This window comes from Peromyscus eremicus, chromosome 4 (assembly GCF_949786415.1).
Source record: "Peromyscus eremicus chromosome 4, PerEre_H2_v1, whole genome shotgun sequence".
In the NCBI taxonomy this organism is placed as follows: domain Eukaryota; kingdom Metazoa; phylum Chordata; class Mammalia; order Rodentia; family Cricetidae; genus Peromyscus; species Peromyscus eremicus.
The window spans coordinates 2,800,319-2,821,456 of NC_081419.1; the positions used below are offsets into that span (position 1 = coordinate 2,800,319).

The 21,138-nt window shown below is 45.3% G+C and overlaps 1 protein-coding gene across 2 annotated transcripts in view; it reads left to right on the forward strand.

Moving 5' to 3' along the window:
* Ddx31 (DEAD-box helicase 31) overlaps positions 1 to 21,138 on the forward strand; it is a 71,539-nt gene that overhangs the window by 22,126 nt on the left and 28,275 nt on the right. For both annotated transcript variants that reach the window (XM_059259919.1, XM_059259918.1), the window contains exons 13-16: positions 139 to 315; positions 5,362 to 5,421; positions 16,200 to 16,250; positions 17,771 to 17,910. In XM_059259919.1, coding sequence (XP_059115902.1) covers positions 139 to 315; positions 5,362 to 5,421; positions 16,200 to 16,250; positions 17,771 to 17,910 — 428 coding nt within the window. The remainder of the gene's footprint in view (positions 1 to 138; positions 316 to 5,361; positions 5,422 to 16,199; positions 16,251 to 17,770; positions 17,911 to 21,138) is intronic.

The following is a 21,138-nucleotide window of genomic DNA, read 5'->3' on the forward strand; positions in this document are numbered from 1 at the left end:
GTATTTTTTAATAATTAAAGCCTGTGTCACTGTGTTTCCAAATCGGGGCCAGCATGTACATGGACCTTAGAGACGTGCTCATTTTAAGGGCATCTATGCTTATGGCCATGTGCTTACTTTCCCCATGTGTTTGTGTAGTTTGAGAAGGACCAGAAGATGATTGTCTTTTTCTCAAGTTGTGAGCTGGTGGAGTTCCACTACAGCCTCTTCCTTCACACCCTGTCTTGCCGCTCAGGGGCCCCCACTTCAGAGCAGCTACCATCTGCTTCCTGGCCACTGAAATTCCTTCGGCTGCACGGCAACATGGAACAGGAGGTGAGCCCGCTTTTCCCCACCCCACATGCCATGAGCCTGATAGATAGAGAGTCCTGATGCACTTGTGTCCTTTTCAGGCTCTCCAGGGCTAGGAAAAAAACAGCCAAGAATGAAGGAGCTGCTGGTAGATGCTGGTGAGGGAGCCTATTGTTCCTTGGGCTTCTGCTCTAGAGTTGCCTCTTCCACCTGAGAGAGCTCACAGGCCTGCTTGGCCTGCGTCTACCTCAGCCAGCTGTTACGGCAACTGAGTAGCACTAAGTAGCTGGCACCAGGGAAGGCTTTTGCCTTTTTAGTACCCAGTGTGTAATTAGGGCTTGATGTCTTCAAATTAAGAGCATTAATGGAGCTAAATTGTGGATCCCATATGGTACTGCTGAGCGCGGCGGCTGTCATTGTCAACAAGACACAGCGCTGCACTCTGTGAGCACTTTGGGCTGGGAGAGGGTACTACACACCAAAAGGCTTTGGTCTCTCTTCTTCCCTGCAGAGTGAGCGTCCTGAAGAATGGTACCCTTCCCTACCTTTAGATGTTCTGTGGAAGCCTCCCTCCTAGGCTCTTAAGAAGGCCATCCTTAGGCTTTGTTATGGGTGGGGTACCTCCCTCCTAGATGGTGCAGAGGTTTGAAATAAGAGCCATCTTGTGATGAGGTTTCAGGCATCTTAGAAGATTGAAAGCTCAAAGTCAGGCTAGCATAGACCAGTACACGTTGAAAGCTAAAAGAGACAGCTGAGGTCTGAGGTGATTGGAAACAGGTCTGTCCCCTCATGGCTTTGTTCTTTGGCTTTAACAGTTAAGGACATGGGGCCCAGGAAAGTGACCTTGCTGAAGGTCACTCATGGACACAGCTTCTTTGCCACTAGATACATAGAAGTCACAGAATAGTCTAGCTTTGTTAATTTCCTATTATGCTTTCAGCTCCCTGATTGGTTGAGTCAGTTGGTTTTGTTCTTGAGTACCATGTGTGTGGTTTTGGGTTTTGTTTTAAACTTGGTTTTTAATCCTCTAGGCACTTGCCATTTCCAGAGCCATTCTGCAGGAGGTGGCTGAGGATGCTGAGTAGCTTATGAACCTGAAAGACTCACGGGGTTTCATTAGATAAGGAAAGATCCCTAGTTAAATGATCTCAGACTGTCCACCTCATGGTAGTCCTGCATGGTGTGCCTTCTGGGACAGACTGCTTGTGTTCTGGCTCTGGCTTTGTTACTGACTGTCTGACTTGAGATCAGAATTTAAACTCTGTACCTGTCTCCAACTCTCCAGAGTCAGGTGATGGTGGTAGTTCTTTCATAGGGTTGGTCTACCATCTAGTTCATGCAGGTGAGCTTGGCACGTAGTGAGTACTCAGCAATCATTATCTGCTGATGGTCTTAATTTTCTTTTTTTTTTTTTTTGGTTTTTCGAGACAGGGTTTCTCTGTGTAGCTTTGCGCCTTTTCCTGGAACTCACTTGGTAGCTCAGGCTGGCCTCGAACTCACAGAGATCCGCCTGGCTCTGCCTCCCGAGTGCTGGGATTAAAGGCGTGCGCCACCACCGCCCGGCCTGATGGTCTTAATTTTCTTAGGGATAGTTCAACGTCCTCACAACTTAATAATTATTAGTATTCCATCTTCACAGATTCCCCATGAGCTAAAAAGAACGCAGGAGGTAGTATCCCTGCCTCTTGTCCTGTATCTATCAGAGTTAAGTGTCTTTTTCTAGACTAATTCCAAACAGTCCCAGTTACATCTTTCTGGTGTGTTATCTTGGACTGTCCCAAGACCTGAGAATGGCCTCCCTGGATGACTAGAGACATTGATGTTTGGAGATATATTGTAGTTGTAGTGAAAACCCAAGAGTTTGTAGGCTTTTTTTCTTACCCCATATGTGAATACATCGTGTCTAGTGTCTGAAACATTTCACACTTTTACTTTTCTAGTTTTGTTTCAATGATATAGTAATAAATATTATAGAGACCATGCAGCATATGTCCATCATCCCATCCAGCTTGGACCTTGCCACACCCTAACTGTGTCCTCCTCTAACTATGAGCCTGTCCTACAGGCGAGTTCCTTAACCTCTCCTACTTACATTGAGACTTGAAAAGCCCCTGCTGCTGTATCCCTTGATGGTGCCCTGGCCTTGCAGCCATGGGACAGAGTGCACGCCCTCAGATGACCAGAACTGTTCACCGTAGTGTAATAGGGCTGTGCCAGTGCCCACGGGGAGATATCCTTTCAGCATTGTTAGTAGATCTTGTATTTTATCTGTTGGTGGCAGATATAACTAGATCTCAGGTGTATGCTGCACTGTGACTTGGAGACATACTTGGTTCATGCTGAAGCCTCAGGATTCACTCACCTTTGGCCCCACGAGTCTCTTTTTTAAAAATTAACTAAGGGAGCCATTGATGAGTACAGAAACTTATTTAAAAGAGGCTCACCTGATAGCAAAACACTGGCCATGAAATAATGTTGCAGCTGATTGACTGAATCCTATTTTACTGCATGAGATATGGTCTTTGGGTTTTTATCGGCTGAGATGCTTACATTTGATTGGTTCATGATTAAAGCCTATTACAGTATAGTGAGGCATCGTGTTTGTAAACCACATGTTCGGCTTTGTTGGGCATAGAAAAGGAAGTATTGAGGTGTTACTGGTACTTATGGCATGCTTCAGTGTGGGCTGATTTTATTTTCTTCCTTTAATATAAATACAAATTTTCTATAATTAAAATGTATAATTTTAGCTTATTGTTATTATTATGGGTATTTTTGTTCTTTTGAGACAGGGTCTAACTCTGTAACCCAGGCTTGCCTAGTATTCAATTTGTATCCCAAACTGGCCTTTGAAAAGAGAAGTCCTCCTGCCTTAACCTCCCTAGTACTGGGATTACAAGTGTGAGTCAACCCTGGTTTAGTAATTTTATAAATTGTATGTGAGTCATGTTCATGTAAGTGCAGGTGTAGCTAGACATGTGCTTGTGCAGGCCAGAGGTCACCCTGGGTCTGGTTCCCCAGGAGTCTTTCATCTTGATTAGTCTTTCATTGGAACCCAGGGCTCACCAGTTAAGCTATACTGTCTGGCCAGCAAATCCCAGGCATGTGCCTGTCTCCCTCAGCAGTGTTGGGGTTGCAAGTGCTTTGGACGTGGATATCAGGGACCAAGCCCAGGTCCTCCTGCGTGTAAAGGAGTACTACTGAGCTATTTCTCGAGCCAGTTTTTATGAATTTTTAATTTTAGAAGATTGGTCTGTAGAAAAAGTTGGTATTACTTTATTCCTCTAGAGCACAACTTCCTGCACTTGCGTGTAAGGAGGCTGTGAAAACACAGCAACACTAAAAGGTTCGAGAACATGAAGTCCCTCATGTGACTTCACTGCAGTGTTGGTTTTGAACATGTAGTGTGTGCACTGCACTGCACTGCACATGCTACACAACTCGAATGAAAGCTGCCCGAAACCTCAGCTCGGACTGCTCTGTGGAACTGCAGTGGTGCTGTGCACACAAACTCTTATTCTCTTATAGAAACAATGGTTTAGTTATGGAAACCAAATTTAATTACCATATTTCCCTATCTTTATTTTTATCATGTAAGTACCAATCTTTAAAATACAGTCTTTAAATGGTATTTTGTTAAAATGTTTGATTTTACAAATTGATGTTTAAATTGTTGGTTTAGGTTTCATAGAAAATCATTAAGTGAATTTTGGCTTGAGATAGGACATAATTTTAAGTGTGTAGGTGTGTGGCAGTGTGTGAGGGTGAGGGGCTGTTCCTCAGAAACTCAGTACCCTTTTAAAGGCAGGTCTCTGTAAGAGAGTCCCAAGTATCTGCCTGTCTCTACTTCCTCAGCATTGGAATTACAAGTATGTGCTGCCATGCCCAGCTTTTGTTGAGGGTCGTGGTGTAGTTTCTTGGGGGCTGAAGTCAGGTCCTCAGATTTGTAGGCGAGAAAACACTTCTGAACTAAGGCTGAGCGTGTGTTTGCCATGTTGTAGTACTAGGGTTTCTGCAGCTGCTGTTCTTCACTCTGAAAACAACTGCTGATGCCTTTTGTTCTGTAATCAGGTACTCGGCCACGATGGAATTCTTAGCATAGAAGCAAGCACATCCAACTCATTAGTTAGTGCACAAATTTGTTTGTCTCGAATAAATGGTGAAGTTGCATGCCTAGCAAAGATTTGGGCTTTGTGTTTTGTTTTGGTTTTTGTTTTTTTTTTTGTTTTTTGGTTTTTTGGTTTTTTTTTTTGTTTTTTTTGGGGGGGGGTTCGGTTTGATTTTTTTTGTTTGTTTGTTTGTTTTATTTCTTTGCTTCTTTTGAGACAAGGTCACACTTTTTAGGTTTACTTTCAGTTCCAAAGCTGATTGGAACTCTGGTATGTTGGCTAGCCTCAGGCTTGTAGTGTTTCGCCTGCCTCTGTCTGGGATTATATGTATTCTCTACCATGCCTGGCCCAAGAGATTATTTTTTAAATTAATTTTTTCAGCTAAGTGTAGTGGCATGCACCTTTAGTGCCCGCACTCCTGAGGCAGAGGCAGGCATGGGCTACAGAGTGAGTTCCCGGACAGCCAAGGCTACATAGTGAGACCCTGCCTCTAAAGAAATCAGTAAATATTTGTGTGGTACACTAGGAATGTTTGATTTGTGTGCCTAATTTATTCACCTGGGGTTGCATAATTTCTAGATAAAAACTGGACTTGATTGGGGACAGTTTTAAGCTCTGCACTAATTTTTCTCTAAGAATATTTTAAGTGGGGGCCTTCTTTGCTGGTGCTGGTATTTTTGAATGAATGGCATTTAAGGCAGTGCCCCATTGATACTGGCTCATTGAAATGGGTGCTCACAAGGCTCTGCTGCTTTACTTGGTCTCAGAGGTTCATTCATACAAATACATCTCATGAGATATAAAGAAGCCGCTTCCTCTTTGCGCTGAACTTCTCTGTGCGCGCGGGGGGGGGGGGGGGGGGGGGGGATTAGAACAAAGGAAATTGGAAAAGTTGTATGAATTTAAAGCCTCCTCTTAGCATTTCTCTCAAGAGTTTATCCAGCTTTTCCTGTTCCTTCAGGAAAGAACCTCCGTGTTTCACGAGTTCTCACATTCCGGAACAGGAGTCCTGCTCTGCACGGTAAGTATTACTCCTCTCTGTGTCAGGGTCACTTCCTGTGACAACAGTGGCTGTGAGTGTTTTCTTGTTGTTTTGTTGCTGTTATTTCAGACAGGGTCTTACTATGTAGTCCTGGCTGGTATCACAGAGATCCTCCTGCCTCTGCCTTTACCCTGAGTCCTGGGATTAAAGGTGTACACTACCATGCCCAAAGGTGGCTGTGACCTTTGATCCCTTGACAGTTTGTCTTGTGTTCAACCCCCTGGACAGCTGGCACACCTGGGCTTCATGGTGGAGCTGGTTTCTTTGCACCTCTGGATTGCCACCTGGTTGTGCCACATGGTACTGGCTGCCACTGTTGAAAAGACTTGGCGATTTGCTCACTAATAGTGGCAGCTGTTAGTCTGAAAAGGTGTGAATTTATCAACCAAAAACTTGTAAATTACAGCTATTGGGAGTAGTTGGAGTTGAGAAAATCTTTGCACAACGAGGTGCCTGTGCTTGCTCACCTTCTTAAAGGAAAGTCAAGGTGCCTGGCAGGGTCTGTCTGCTCTTGTCTGAGACTGTCATTGTCCTAGGAGCTTCAGGCCAGTTCATTTGCCTCAGTCTGCAGTCCTGTCTTGTGGCCTCCAGCACATACCTCACCCTTTTTACTGCGCATCTACTACTGCTTTGAGATTGAAAACTCATGCCTTCCATGTTCCCCACCTCTCTAGGGATCCACTTTTCCTTAGCTGTTACTCCCTCCCAGGATTAAAATATCTTGTCTTCCTGTGCCATTTGCGTGACATAACTTACAAATGGCTGTTGGAGAAACTCTGTGTATACAGTAGGGAAACTGCACTGTGAACTTAGTAAATCTTGCAAGCCAGTGCTAGGTGGAAACAGTGACATTTAGCTATCTGAATGCCTCATTTACTGCAGTTACTTTTTAAGGAACTCCTACTCCATGTTCAATTCAAAAGTAATAGAGTCTGTTTTCTTTCAGAATTCAGTTTGTGGGTCAGGTCAGCTTTGGGTGTGTATGTGTTTTCCCATCTCCTATAAGACCTACTCAGAAACCCCCTCCCCGCAGTGCATCCTCTTCCTTTGTTCATGGCAAAGTGGCACTGCATACATTGTTCAGACCTACACATTTTGTTTAATTTCTCTCAAGCCACTTGCCTCCCAAGGAGACCTGTGTCAGAGCAAATAACCTTTCTCTTTACGGTCAGATGCTCACACTTGTTCTAAAAGCATCTTCAAATATCTGAAGCAAAGAGTGATCCAAATATAGTACTTGGTAAGGAAATGCCAATAGCCCCTACTGCCAGCAGGAATGTTCTGGAGCTCTCAACACACTTCCTTGTTCACTGTCCAGACCCATCTTTCAGTACTCTGACTGTGTCATTCTGACCTCTGGCCTGGGGCCTTTTTGCTCTGTTTTCTGCCTGGAACAGACCAGCTGGCTCCCACTTACAGCTCTAGTTCCTTCGCATTAGGTCCTCTGATGTTCACACCTATTACAGGTGTCGTTGTGCAGGATCCTAAGCTCCGTGAAGACAGGGCTGTTTGTTCTCAGGTCTATCCCAGTGACAGCACAGCAGGAGCATAGTGGGCACGTGGTATTTATACAGGCACTGGACGGGTAGAGAGACCTCAGAGACTCGTTGGTGGGGCTTGTCTGTTTTTAGACAGACAGGTGCAGTTTAATGTACTTGCTTATTTCAGAATAAGTTCTGAAAGGTGAACTTAACTATTGTCTCTGTTGAAATACAAAATAGGAACTTTGTGATGGAATAAGAGTTAGGAACCTTAAAATCCTGGATTTACCATGGGAAATGTTGAGACCTCCCATATGTAAAAAATGTTTTTCTAGACACTGGGGAACTGTCTTTAAAAGAAAAAGTCCAGGTATCTGAAGTTGAGTGTTTTAGAAGCTCTACATAGAAGAAAAGATCATACTTTCTGAAGGTAAATCTTGCTGGGCTCAGAAGCATGTGCTCACTTGCTGTTCTATCTGGCTGCTATCTGCAGGCAGTTGATGTCAGCTAGCCATTGTCACAGAGCCTTCAGCTCCTGCCCACCATGAGTGAAGCAAACTCTTGTCCACATCTAATTACTTGGACCTCTTGGTCATAGTGGTTGGCATGTCTGGGTTGACTCCAGCATGCATACTGTGGTCTCACCTTTTCTCAGCTCTGCAAAGACTGTGGAACTAGGTGGGGCTTACCTCTAAGCCATGATGTGGTGCAGGTTCCATGATGATAGGTGTGTGCCCTCTGTGTTCCTGCTGTTGCTGTTGTATTTGTTTGCTTTCTCTTAACACTGTGTCTGTGAGCCACACTGGGATAGAGGATGCTTGGGCTGGGGAGATCCTGTCACTCTGCCTCCTTAGAAATAGCCTGTTGCTTGCCAGGCTATCTGGACACTCCTGGAGCCTCCGTGGTGTTAATGAGGAATGAGGGCCATGTCAGGACAAGGCAGATGGAGAACTGGTTTCTCTTGATGAAAGGAATCATGTTAATTGTTGTGTGGGGATTTTCTCCTTTATACCAAGCCTTTTACTTTTTTTAATAATTTATTTTTATTTTATGTTCATTGGTGTTTTGCCTGCATGTAGGTCTATGTGATAGTGTCAGAAGCCCTGGAACTAGAGTTACAGACACTTGTGAGCTGCCTTATGGTTGTTGGGAATTGAACCCATGTCCTCTGGAAGAGCAGTCAGTGTTCTTAACTGCTAAGCAATATCTCCAGCCCCCTGAATCAGCCTTTGACAACTTGCTATAGAGGCTGACAAAGACAAACAGATCACCCCAAGACCCTTTTAATAAGGCCAGAGAAGACTGGATGGATGTCTTTATGAAAATATGGAAGATTTAGTAGAACTACACTGTGTTCTTCACTGCTCCATTTTTTCTTCCTGCTAATACTAGTTACAGGTATGTAGGGTGTGTGTTCACCGTAATTATACTCATCTTACGAGCTGGGACCTTTGTAGGTACATGCCGCTTTCCCAGGACCTGATACATACATGGCTCTTGTGAACTGGCTGTTTGTAGTGTAGGACTGTGGTGAGGGCGTGGGTAGGCAGAACTAAAGGAGAGTTGGGACATTCTGTGTACAAGAGAAGTCTTAACTGGAGAGGGATGGACTGGGTGTGGTGGTACACACCTCCCTGCAATCCCAGCATTGGAGAAATGGCAGCAGGAAGATCCAGACCTCAGCCTCAAAACACCCTGTCTCAAGGAAAACGTAAGTGAGGCAAGAAGTAAGGATGAGAAAGGATACTGAAACTTAAAGGCCTGTTTTTCTAAATAGGATTGAGAAATCAAAGGAATTAGGCTCAGGACTTTGGTTTATCTACAGAGTATTTTTCTGCTGGTTCTTTGTTACGACTTGTCCAGAGCCAAGGCAGGGAGCACTGTCTTTAGTTCCATGCAGGGAAATGCCACTGGGCACCACAAAATGAAATTCCAGAGTCCCCTCTGGTTTTAAGGTCAGCACCAGGACTTCTCCTGGTGTGTTTGCTCTCCTTGGTTGTCCCTGGGTGAATGAAATGCAGCACCGTGCTCAGAAAGGAGAGGCCTCTGGTGCCTGAGTTGTTAGCTAAGCACACCTAGGATGGGTGGACCATGGGAGTCCACCAGGTAGGTTTCCTGTTGAAGAGCTACATGTGAGTCACCGGTGCTGCCCCTCCACCGGCTCAGTGCTTTTGTTCTGTTTCTCCAGCTGAAACACACTGTTGTCTGCAGCTCTTCTTTTCCTCTCCTCCTGGGAAATTTACTGTGCCAGCGGCCAGGAGACAAAGGAGCAAGGACCATTGGTGTCCCCAGACTGGGTTCAGTGCCCCGCATGAAGGTGGCTCTTACACTTCTCTGGTTGTGCTTTTCAGAGGAAGTTTCTCCTTAACACTGTTTCTGCACTGCTAATGGAAGGATCGTTTGGAGATTGTTTGCTGTTTACTCAGTCACGCTAACTCATGTTGCCAGTTTTTTGGCGGCTCCAGCCAAGATCTCTCGCCTCTGACAGCTTCTGCACTCTCCCCTTCCTCCTCTTATTACGCAGCCCAATCTGTCACCCGGACAACGGGGGCCTGTACCCTGCTGATGGCTTTCCACACATGGCAATAATGACTTTTGGCAGGCCAGGAAGGCGTCAGAGGCGAGTTTGTGCGTCCCTTCTCAGAGAGATGGCAGGCCCCCTCTCCCTGTTAGTAAAAGCACTTTGTGAGGTTCTGGGTAAATAAATGAGTCATTTTAATCCAACTGACAGGCTGGCACCTGAGCAAGCTGCCTTCCATCTGTACTCCTGGGTCTCATGGAGGCCGCCAGTTGTCAAGCCCAGGGCCTTCAAGGCTTCATTGGTGAATGTCTTTCAGAGCTGACTTTAGTGATTCTTTTGCCCTAATTAGGTTAAAGGAATAAAATGAGGCTGTGATCAGGCTTAAGCTTTGAGAGCTGAGAGGACAGAACTGAAACCTTTCCAACAAGTCAATTTCCTGTTGATCTGGTGTGAGTCGCTAACACCTTCCTAGAAGACGGGGCCGTTGTTGGCCTGTCTTGTGCTTGCTCAGGGCGGAGTAGGATGTGGTGAGGGAGAGTGGAGAAGTGTTAGAGTTGCCACTGTTTTCTTCATTATGAAGCAGCACACTTGGGTTGCACTTGTTAGGATGGTTCCTGTATATACTGTCTCATTTGTCCTTCATTAACAAGGCAGTTCTTAGCCTCAGTACAGGTAGGTGGCTTGGTACAGCGGGCTGACCGGCTGGCTCCAGTCCTCCCTGCTGTGGACCAGGTCTGACTCCTTCCCTTAGCCTCGGTGCTTGGGAGGGGGATGCAGAAAGTGTCTGGATTAAACCTGGGGAGAGTGCTTGGCTGTTAGCAAGCTCTACACAATGAAGAAACAGCGGACTCCAACACGGGGGCACATGCCTGCAATCCTAACTTGAGAGGCTGAGATGGGAGGAATGGAATTCACATTCAGCCTGGGCTCCCTAGCAGGACTGTCAGAGAGGGAAACTGGGGTGGGGTAGGGGACTGGGGCTGAGCAGCGAGGCTGCTTGTGCCCTTCAGCTCTCATTGTTTCGGCTGGAGAGCTCACCCAAGGCCTGAGGCATCCAGCAAGTGCCACACCACTAAGCTGTATCTTCAGCCCTATTGTAGAATTTAATCTCTTTCCTGGGTGAATTTACTAAGCTTGCTGTATGGGGTGGAGCTTGTGACGGCTAGCCATGGCTTCTCCAGGCTCGATTTCATCTAGATGCTGCTGTTGTTTTCTGTGTCTATTCTAGCAGAACATTAAGGTTTGCACAAAGCCTGATTGAAAAGCTCAGGTAGCCCCAATCCTGTGTCTTGCAGCAGAGTGCTGAGAGCTAATCATATCTCACCAAGAGTTTAGCAAGCTGAAGAACCATCAGTTTCCTCAGTGTTGGCAATGGTTAGTGCTAAGAGCTTCTTCTGCTCCCTTGTGCTTGAAGAACATTCTAGATTGCATTCTGACACATAGTCTAGATTGTTCCACAGCACTAGCTTCAGGCTCTCAGAGGAGCTGAGCTGACAGTATTAACTTCCACTTATACACTTAAGAGTGCAGCTGGGTCCTGCTCAGACATCTTGTTCAGGCCTACCCTTGCTTCTTACAGAAACTTAGCATAGACTTGTTTAAAAAGTAGTTTGTCCAAATTCTTACTTTTGTTGTTTTGATTTGCTTTTTTTTTTTTTTTTTTTGAAACAATGTTTCATTGTGTAGCCCTGGGTGACCTGGAACTTTCTATTTAGACCAGGCTGGCCTCAAACTCACCGAGATCTTCTTGCCTCTGCCTCTTGAGTGCTGGGATTAAAGACCTATGGCAACACACTTGGCAAAATCCTTACTTTTAAAGAGTGGAAGGGAAAGCTGTTTTTAATGCAGACATTCTCAGCCCTGAAATTAAGGAGAGCATGGTGGGTTTAGAAAGTCATCCTTTACATCATCAAAGTAGCAGTTAATACAGACAAGGAGTATCCATAGAATCAAGAACCTTGGGTGAAATGTGACAAGGAAGGATACTCTCATGACTTTGAATCTGACTCTGCAGTTATGTCCCTTCTCAGTGAAGAGAGCTGGTAGATACTGAAAGACCCTAACCCTTCAGGCTTACACCCCCCAAGCCCCAGGAAATAAGGAACTAAAAAGAAAACTAGTTCCAAGGGCAAGCATTACTCAACCACCCCTGTAACAATGTAACAATGTAAAAAGATTTCTGTTAAGAGATGTGCTCAACTGTGACTGGGATAGTTGCAAGTGTTCCAGGAAGGACCACTGTGACCTTTGTGTAAACTCCACTCCCACCCTGATACCCCCCTTGAGGTTTCAGGAAGAATGTACATGCGGACGTGACTGTACCCACTCTGTGATCAGACCATGATCTTGTGAAACGAAATCGTATGGGAATTGTAATCTTATGGCTTTTGTGGGTTTTTCCTTTAAAAGCACCCATGTAGCTACAGTAAGATGCGACTCTTGCTCTCAGGACAAGAGTAGCCCGTCTGTACAGTCGCTTCAATAAAAATCTCGTGCTGTTGCATCAACTGGACTGGAGTCTGGGTTCTTGGGGTACCCACTTGAGACCCTAGATTTTGGGGTCTAACAGATACCACTTACCTCACTGATTAAGCACAGCATTTCCCATGTCAGTCAGCAGGCCTCCCTATGTCATGGAGCCGTGAGTAGTATACATTGCCCCAAAGGTACCATTCTGCCAGAATGCCTGCCTGAACCCTACCATGTGGAAGCAAGTAGGTATACCTGGAGTGTGGAATGTTTCTTTGGACAGCATCAATAAAATAAACAAGGAGCTGGAGAGATGGTTCAACAGTTAGGAGCACTGGCTGCTCTTGCAGAGTACCTAGGTTTGGTTCCTAGCACCCATATCAGTAGTTCACAACTGCCTGTAGCTCCAGTTCCAGGAGATTCTGCGCCCTCTTCTGGTCTCCACTACTCCTGTATGCACATGGTACACATAAACATACATTCAGGCTCAGACACATACACATAAAAAAAAAAAAAATGTAAAACCGTAAAGTCTATGGAAAGCAGGAGCACTGTGTCTTAGTTAATGTACTATTGCTGTGAAGAGACACCATGACCATGGCAACTCTTATAAAGAAAAATATTTAATTGGGGCTGGCTTACAGGTTCAGATGTTTAGTCCATTATCGTCATGGCAGGAAGCATGGAGGCGTGCAGGCAGACAAGGTGCTTGAGAAGTAGCTGAGAGTTCTATCTCTGGATCAGTAGGCAGGAGGAGAGAGAGCCCCTGGGCCCAGCTGGAGCTTCTGAACTTCAAAGCCCACTCCTACCCCCAGTGACACTTCCTCCAACAAGGCTGTACCTCCAGTAATGCCACTCCCTCTGAGTCTGTGGGGGCTATTTTCATTCAGACCACCACTGGTACCATTCCAGATTAAGGAAATCTAGAGCTCTTGAGCAAGGATTGTGTTCATTGCTCACTTCTGGACTGGAAAGAAAAGCATCCATAGGAGTCATCTCAGGTAGAGTGGAGAAATTTGATAGTGTTGGCTGATGAGAAAGGATGTTTCTCTGATTCCCTCCGAGTTGTTCATGGTGGTTAGTAGAAGAGCGCTCTTTCTTAGGAGCCCTTGCTGAAATATTGAAGACTGAGCTGTCAGTACATTTGCAAATAGCTTTAGACAATTACAGTGTGTGTGTGTCTCCTGTGTCTGTGTGCTCAGATGGAAGGAAAAAGCAGATGTGTTAGCAGTGGATGGGTTAGAGAAAAGATAGACAAACAACTCACTCTTCTGTAGATTTAAATTAAAGATTTCTATATCAAAAGTTTGGGGTAAATGATAACACCTATTGTTTAAAACAAAGCAAACACCATAGGAAAATACCAAGAGAAAAGTAAGAACCACCTCGAATTTTCTGTCCAGAGAAGTTACTTTTTGTTGTATGAGACAAGATCTCATCATGTGGCCCTGGCTGGTCTAGAACCTGCTATGTGCATGAGGCTGGCTCAGTGTCACACTCTTGCCTCTGCCTCTGAACACTGGGATTATGGAATTTAAAGGTGTGAACCACCACATGCAGCTATTGGCATTTTGAGCCTCCTTTAGGTTATTCATCCATCTAGTTAATGATTTTTGTTTTTATTATTTCTCACTGACACCCCCACCCCTGAATTTTTTATTTATTTATTTATTTTTGCCTATGGAAATCAGATCGTTGTTTTTTAATTTCTTTTCCTGTATGTTTTCGAGTGTGGGCATGACTGTGCCTGTGTGGGGGGATTAGAGGACAACTTCAGTCGGTCTTCTACCTTATTTGAGACAGTTCTCTTTGTTGTTTTCTACTGAGTATGCCCGGCTGACTGGCCCATGAGCTTCCAAAGGTTTTCCTGTCTGCATTAACCAGTCCCACTGCAATCACTGGCTTCGAGGCGTGCACTGCTGCACCTGGTCTGCGTGGGTTCTGGGCGTTCGGACGTGGCCCTCATGTTTGCCCACTGAGCCGTCTCCGGCTTTCATTGTTCATGGTCTGGTTCTAAAGTGCATCTTTTTGGAGCTGGTTAGCATGTTCCCTGTTTCCCATATTCCTGCAAGTTAATGATTGGTTCTAGACACTTGATTAGATTTGGCTGTAGGCTTTAGCCTTCGACAAGAATTAATGGTTAAGCTATACTGATTCCTATTGCATAAGAACTGATCACCTTCCTTCACAGCAGACCTATGAGTGTCCACTTTGTGTCTTTGGCCCATCTTCCTCCAGGTCTCCTCTTTCCCCTAAAGGTAACTATTTTTCTAAATGTGGAGCACTTTCCTCCATGACTTTTTTTTTAAAAAACAAGAATGCTTGTGTTTCTTACACAAAAGCATATTACACATACACAAAGGTCTCTTAGGAACTCTTCAAATTAGTAGAATTTCTTGTCTTTAATCTTTTATTCAGTCTGTTTCTTCATAGACAGTGCTGAATGAATAGTCTCTGCTTACCTGGTATTGCCTTTTACCAGGATCTCTGTAGAAGTGAGGCTGCTTTCCAGGGTGGCAAGTGTAGTTGTGTTTTGTAAGTATTACCAGGCTCTCTGCAATGAGAGTGTGTACGGTTCTGCATTCCCACCTTAGTGCATGAGTTAGTCATCATCTCTTGCATGGTAGAATGTACTATTTTGCAATAAGGCCTTGCAAAAGTGAAGCAGGCCTGCATCTAAGGGTTATACCTCCCCCACATAGCTGTATCCTAGGCTTCAAACCTTGTTTGGTTTTTTTTCCTCTGACAAATGGAGGTAATAGCTGTTTTTAAGATTGGTTAAGGCAGTTTGGTGAGGCGGCTCAGCAGGTAAAGGAACTTGCCATCAAGCCTGACAGCATGATTTTAGTTCTAGGAACCATGTAGTATGAGGAGAGAACCAATACTACAGGCTATCTTCTGACCTCCACATATGCAGTGGCATGCACCCTTTCCTCCAATAAATAAAGTTAATATTTTTAATTAAAGATTAATTAAAGCATTGTGGGTAAGATGCTAAGTTCCACTTGGTGTCTTGAGTGCTAGTGGACCCTTGCTGTGGCTGCTGGACTTGAATGTGAAAGCTAAGTGCACATTACTGCTGCAGACTAGGCGGTTCCATGTAGTCTCTGCCAGAATGGCAGAAGGATAGAGAGAGCTGAGAACTTTGGCTCTTTGGGTGGTGACCAGTTGAAAGGGAAAAATAAATCTCCATCCCTTTTATGACTTCTCAGCTGTCCAGTCAAGTCTTTGAAGTGATGGGCAGGTTTGGAGTGTATCCTAATCTTAACTCCCAGAAGTGACTGCAAACTTCTTAATCCTTCCTGCTCTAAACCCAACAGGCAGTGTCCTCAGTAAACACTGCAGCTCACCCTTTCACAGATGAGGGCTTTGGGGGGTGTTTCAGAAGCATACCAGCGTGCTGTGTAACTGTTGTTGCTCGGCATTACTAGTAGTGTAGGGCTGAGATAATGATCCGTGGATCCATTTATCCTAAATGGCTTTTTCCTTTATTTGAGAGATGACTGTTTATTTGAAACATGGTCTCCCACAGCCCAGGCTCACATTTACTATGTAGCTGAAGATGACCTTCAATTCCTGATCCTCCTCCCTTCAATCTCCCAAGTGTTGGGATTACAGGAATGTGCTGTCAAAGCCATATAGGATTTCAGAATTTTTACATGGTACATTGACAGCTGCAATTTAAGGTCTTGGGCTGACCTGTGTTATGGGTTATTTAAGTTGTCTAACTCACCCCAGGACAGAATATTTTTATATTTATTTATTGGGCATAGGTAGGTTGAATGGCCTGGCACATGTGTGGGAGTCAGAGGGCAACATGTGGGAATTGATCCTCTCCTCTACCATGTAGGTTTTAAGGATCAAATTCAGGTTGTCAAGCTTGGTGGCAGGGGCTTTTACCCTCTGAGCCATCTTGCTGGCCCCTGATTCAGAATTTTTGATGACAGATAGATTTCAATGGGCCCTTAAGCCACCTGAAGTTGTATTCAAAATCGTACATGCATGCATGTGTGCCTCTGCGTGTGTGTGAGTGTGTGTGTGTGTGTGTGTGTGTGTGTGTGTGTGTGTGTGTGTGTGTACATCTTCAGAATTTGTATTATCAAGTATCATAAGTTCAGAAACTCAGAAAGGCATGGTAACATATTGGTAAGACCTTAACTTCAAGGCCAACCTGGGCTACAAGGTTCTAGGGTCATAGAGCAGTAATCTGTCTCCAAAAACAAAGAGGTGGGGTGGGTAGAGAAACTCAGTTTTAAACCATAAACTATATTCTCTTTGTTTTAAAGGATGTTGCAGCTCGAGGCTTAGATCTCCCACAAGTCACCTGGATTGTTCAGGTAATCTTCTGGTCATTGAGGTGTGAGTATAGGAATGTGAGAAGATGCATTGAATGATCATTATTACCCTCTTGGGTGTTGCCCTGGTAACCAGGCAGCAGCCAGCCCTGTCTGTACATTTCACATCTTTCCTTAGCCCAGCCCCTCTGCAGTACTGCAGCAGAACAGCCAGGCTGGCGTTCTCAGGAGAGGGTGGCAGACTCTCCTGCTTCCAGACTAATTCATGTAACAAACCCAGGTTTCAAGAGTCTGAACATAACAGGAGTTACTCAGGCCCTCGGGAGGCTTCGTTGTGTCCCAAGGAGATGGCTCAGCTGTCCTGAGAGCTGTGTCCATGTACATTGACCTGCAGGGAGCAATTAAGGTCCTGACAGCATCTTACACGTACCTCCTGCCTTAGACGTTTTGCCAGAGGGTACAGGTGTTAGTGCTATGGTCTAGTGGGTTTCATTTTGTTTTGTTGGTTTTTTTTCTTTTCATTAGTCTGCAGATTGGTATTTTTAAGCCTGTCTGTCGGGGCCAGGGGACATGTGCCCTGTTTACCTGACTCATGGTTTATTCACATTTTATGGCTTGTCTTACTTAGACTGTGAAACCTGATCTGCTCGACATAAGTTATCATGTTGGGACTGGAAGCATTTTGTCTCTTTTCATGCTGGCCACAGAACCAATGCGAGAAGGGTAGAGAGGGGTGATTTTAGTGTGCTGGGGGCAGACTCTGGTTTATTATGGGAAGCCTGTACTGTTACTGTTGACAAGTTTAAAATGGCTGGCCTTTCATGTAGTATAGTTACCTTAGTCTGCTGATCTTCCATTTGTGTAGCAGCAAAGAAAGGAAAAAAGGAAGAGCAATCATTTAGCTATGAAGATAGCAGAGTTATTGCCAGAGACAGCAGGATGCCTGCCAGGATGTTCTCCTGGATGGGAACTGCCCTTCCCTTGAGTCAGGAACGCACTCCCCATAGCAGAAGCCTGCCCTGTCTGGTCTGGACTGTCTACTTCCCCACTGACTGGGACGGCGGAGTAGAGTTGCAGCAAGATGGTTGGCCTGCCCCTGGGGCCAGCAGCAGAGATGGACTCTGCCAGCACAGTGGTTGGTGCCCTTCATCCTTACGCCTCTTGTCCGCTATTGCCGCCTCCCAGCTGCTATGTCTACCAAGGAAGTAGGCCAAGGTCATGTGGTCATCCTGGAGAAATTTACCCCACCTGCTTACATTTCACCTTGCAGTCACTTCAGCGAAAAGATGCAAATAGGAAAATGAAGAGACCTGTAAGCAGTACAGTTAAAAAGGAGACATTGGATGAGACGTGTCTTATTCATCTGAAACTTGGCCACTGTTCACATTTTTATGTCAGAGCCTTATTTCAGTGAAGCAGGAGCTTCAGGGTTGAGTGATGGTTTCCGATTGTGTTAGAGTAGCCGTAGCCAGGGTACCTGGAGGCAGGTGAGGGGTATTGCTCTTCCAATTAGTGGCAGTCCCTTGATCTATGAACACCTTCTTTTGTGTTGTCCTTTTTAGTACAGTGCTCCGTCTTCACCTGCAGAATACATTCACCGGATTGGAAGAACTGCCCGGATTGGCTGTCATGGGAGCAGCTTGCTCATTTTGGCTCCTTCAGAGGCAGAATATGTCAACTCGTTGGCTTCTCACAAAATCAAGTGAGTCAGAAACCTGAACGGGGTTTCGCTGATCTCATGTAATTAACTTTCTGTCACTTTTTGAGTGGATGGGCCTTGTAAGCTGCTGAAGAGCCATTAACCCTTGTGATCCCTAAATGAGTTCCAGAGTAGCCAGTGGCAAAAACTGAAACCCTCAGTACCATCCTCACCTGGCAGTTCCCATTGCAGTGCCAGTAAGTTACAGGGTGGCCTGCACCCCAGGTTTTTCAGCTTTTCGTAGGAGGCAGGCCCTTAGAGCCACCTCTCGGAGGCCTCTTCATGCTCTTTTTATCCTGTGCTTAGCATCTCACAGCTTCAGTGCTGATTTGTCTTTAAAGAAGTAATAATGATTTGCTCAGCACACAGTTTTCTCCCTTCATGAAGGAAAGAGATCCTCAGAGCAGTCAGAACAAGGCTACTGACTGCGTTATCTGCAGCCCCCTTCTTGTGTGTGGTGTTGTCAGGTAACTGGCCTCACGTCCTTGTGGGAAGCTCACACGGAAATGATTGGCCTGGGCCACTTAAGGGACTTGTCTGGCCTTCTGTAAGTTCTCTGACACCTGAAGTCACAGGTTCTAACAGTGAGCTTGTAAAGGCATGCGGGGTTTGACACAGATCTACTTTTAAGAATTTCTTCTACTCAAACATGACAGGGTGATGGATACAAGTCTATTTGGAAGCCCTGGAAGAGCCATGTGTCTGCCCAAGGTGGTGGTGTGATGCATGCCAAGCCCAGAAGCCTCACTGGCTGCTCAGGTGCTGTGAGAACTGATGCTGTGCTGTGTGCGTGTGTCTGTGTGTCTCTGTGGGCTGCTGCATGTGGTGATTCTTGTCTTTTCCTCTTTGACCAGTCATACATTTTATGTAAAACTGAAACTCCAAGGACACTCTCTACCCCTATACAAAGTTGTAAACACTGCTGGGGACCTGGTCCAAGGATGCCAGTGGGACTGACCTACAGACTTAAAGAGCTGTGTATGGCTATCCTACCAACTCTTGCCACTTTTCCCAGCAGGCAGGACTCTGTCTAGTGAGATTTCTCAGAACTTTCCAGATTGTTAGTATGGGCATTTGTGGGCTGAGACAGTGCACCAGCTCTGTTGTGTACAAGTGGGCACCTGTTCCTGGTGGTCATTCAGGTGGGCCAAAATTAAGGTAGCTCAGGTTTTCCTTCTGTTTGCCTTATTCCTCATCTTAATAATCTGTCAAGTGAAAGAGTGGTTTTGTTCCATGGAGGTGCACATATTTGATCTCATTTAGGAGAGGCCCTATGTTGTTCAGATAATCTCTCCCTTTTGGTTATGTCTCTGCCTGGATTCAGAGCCCTCCAGTCTGGGGCTTCTTAGTACTCCTTGTGGTCCTCAGCATCTGGGCTGCCTTTTTGCTAGGCTGGTTCTGTGGGAGTCTTGGTGAATTGAACTGGAAGCCCATTGATGGAGCTGGTCTTGGTTTTCCCTGTTTCTTACCAGACAGAGCCACAAAGCACTGTAGTGCTCTCCTGTCTGCAGTCTGTGCACGTGTAGAGAGCATCTTCAGTATCCTGTGCTAAGGGCCCAGAGCAGTCCAGTCACTGGAAAGAATCACCATGCGCCATAGCAGCCCATCTTTCCTTAGCTCCTCTCCCTCCTTCCAGTCTAGACCTGCAGGGTCCATTCACTTAGCCCTTCCCACTGCCTGCCCATGGTGCTCCCACCGTAGGCCTATCCACTCTGTCACAGTTCTCAGAAAACAAGGGGCCACAGTTACAAGTGGTATGTGTCAGTCACCAGAGCTAACAGCATAGGTGCTGCTGTCTCTTGTCCTGACTTTTCTTTAATAAACACACTCAAGTTGATTTCTGTGAAGGGTTCAGAAATGAACCTAAAATTGAAAAGGGACAGTGACTAACTCAAATTGGAATTGTTAGTGAGTCGAATTATTTTAAAGATGTAGTAATTACTGTCCTCTTGAATGTCAGCACTTCTGTGCTGTTTACATGAAAGAAGAGACACAGGGAGGCTAGGCTTTGACAAGAGTGTTGAGAAAGATGATAGAGGGAAGGACCAGAAGGAAAGGAGCTGAGCCCTTTGGGAGTGACTACAGAGTAATGTAAAAACTGTCACAAAGGATGCGGGTCCCTCCTTGCTGCCACCTGTCTCATGGCTAGACATAATCATTCTACATAACTACTGGACCCTGGATTACTAGGGAGCAGCAGGCATCACAGTTCTGTTGATATCTGTATACAGGCTATTGCTTTGACTTAATGTAAACTAAAATGAACTCTGATAAGAAAGGGTAAATTGTAAGACCTTGTGCGGGGGCTGCAGAGCTCTTCTCACAATTCACTCTAGTATACTGGGCAAGAGACAGGTGCCCTGGGTTGTTGCCACCTCCATCTGAGTGCTCAGACTTTATTTTTCTGTCCTTTCCACTTATTTATGGTGCTAGTTCCTTTCTGCTTAAGTATGTTGCTAAGAAAGTCATTGCTGGTTTATTAAAATGTAAAGGCTTCAGTAGAACATGTGTGTCTTAGATCAAGCAGATGACATTTTGCTGGATGTATTTATTCCTGTCTTTTCCTTGTCCATAGGACTGAAATAATCATGGTAGATCTACTTTGTTCCTCAGAAGCAGGTTAGGAGGAAGTCTTTTAAACTTGGTGGCTACAGTTGCCTTCTACGACTGGACTGGCTTTGTGGCTGTTTTATCACTTTTGTTTGTTTTAGGTTTGGGGGAGATAATGGTTCAAGACAGAGTTTCTCTGGCTGTCTTGGGACTCACTCTGTGGAATAGGCTGGCCTGGAACTCAGAGATCACCTGCATCTGCCTCCTGAGTGCTGGGGTTAAAGGTGTGCATCAACACTGCCCTGCCGTTTACCACATTTTTTAGCCCTAGCTATTTATCACATTTTTTTTTCTTTCTCTCTCTCTCTCTGTTTTAAAATTTCACTCCCAAAGTTGCTTTTTGTTGTTTTGTCTTCTTTTCGTTTTTTGAGACAGGACTTACCCTGTAGCTCAGGCTGGCCTTGAACTCTCCACATGACCCAATCTAGCCTTGGACTTTTGTCAGTCCTTTTGCCTTAACTTCCCACATGCTGTAATTGTAGCTGTGAGCCACCACACCTCACTTTACTCCAGGTTCTTACATTTGTTTTCATTTGGTATCTGTCTCTCCTCTCCTCCCCCAAAGGTAACCAGTAAGTCAAATGGGACCGAGAAGAGCCCAAGTGCGCCTTCTTCCCACCA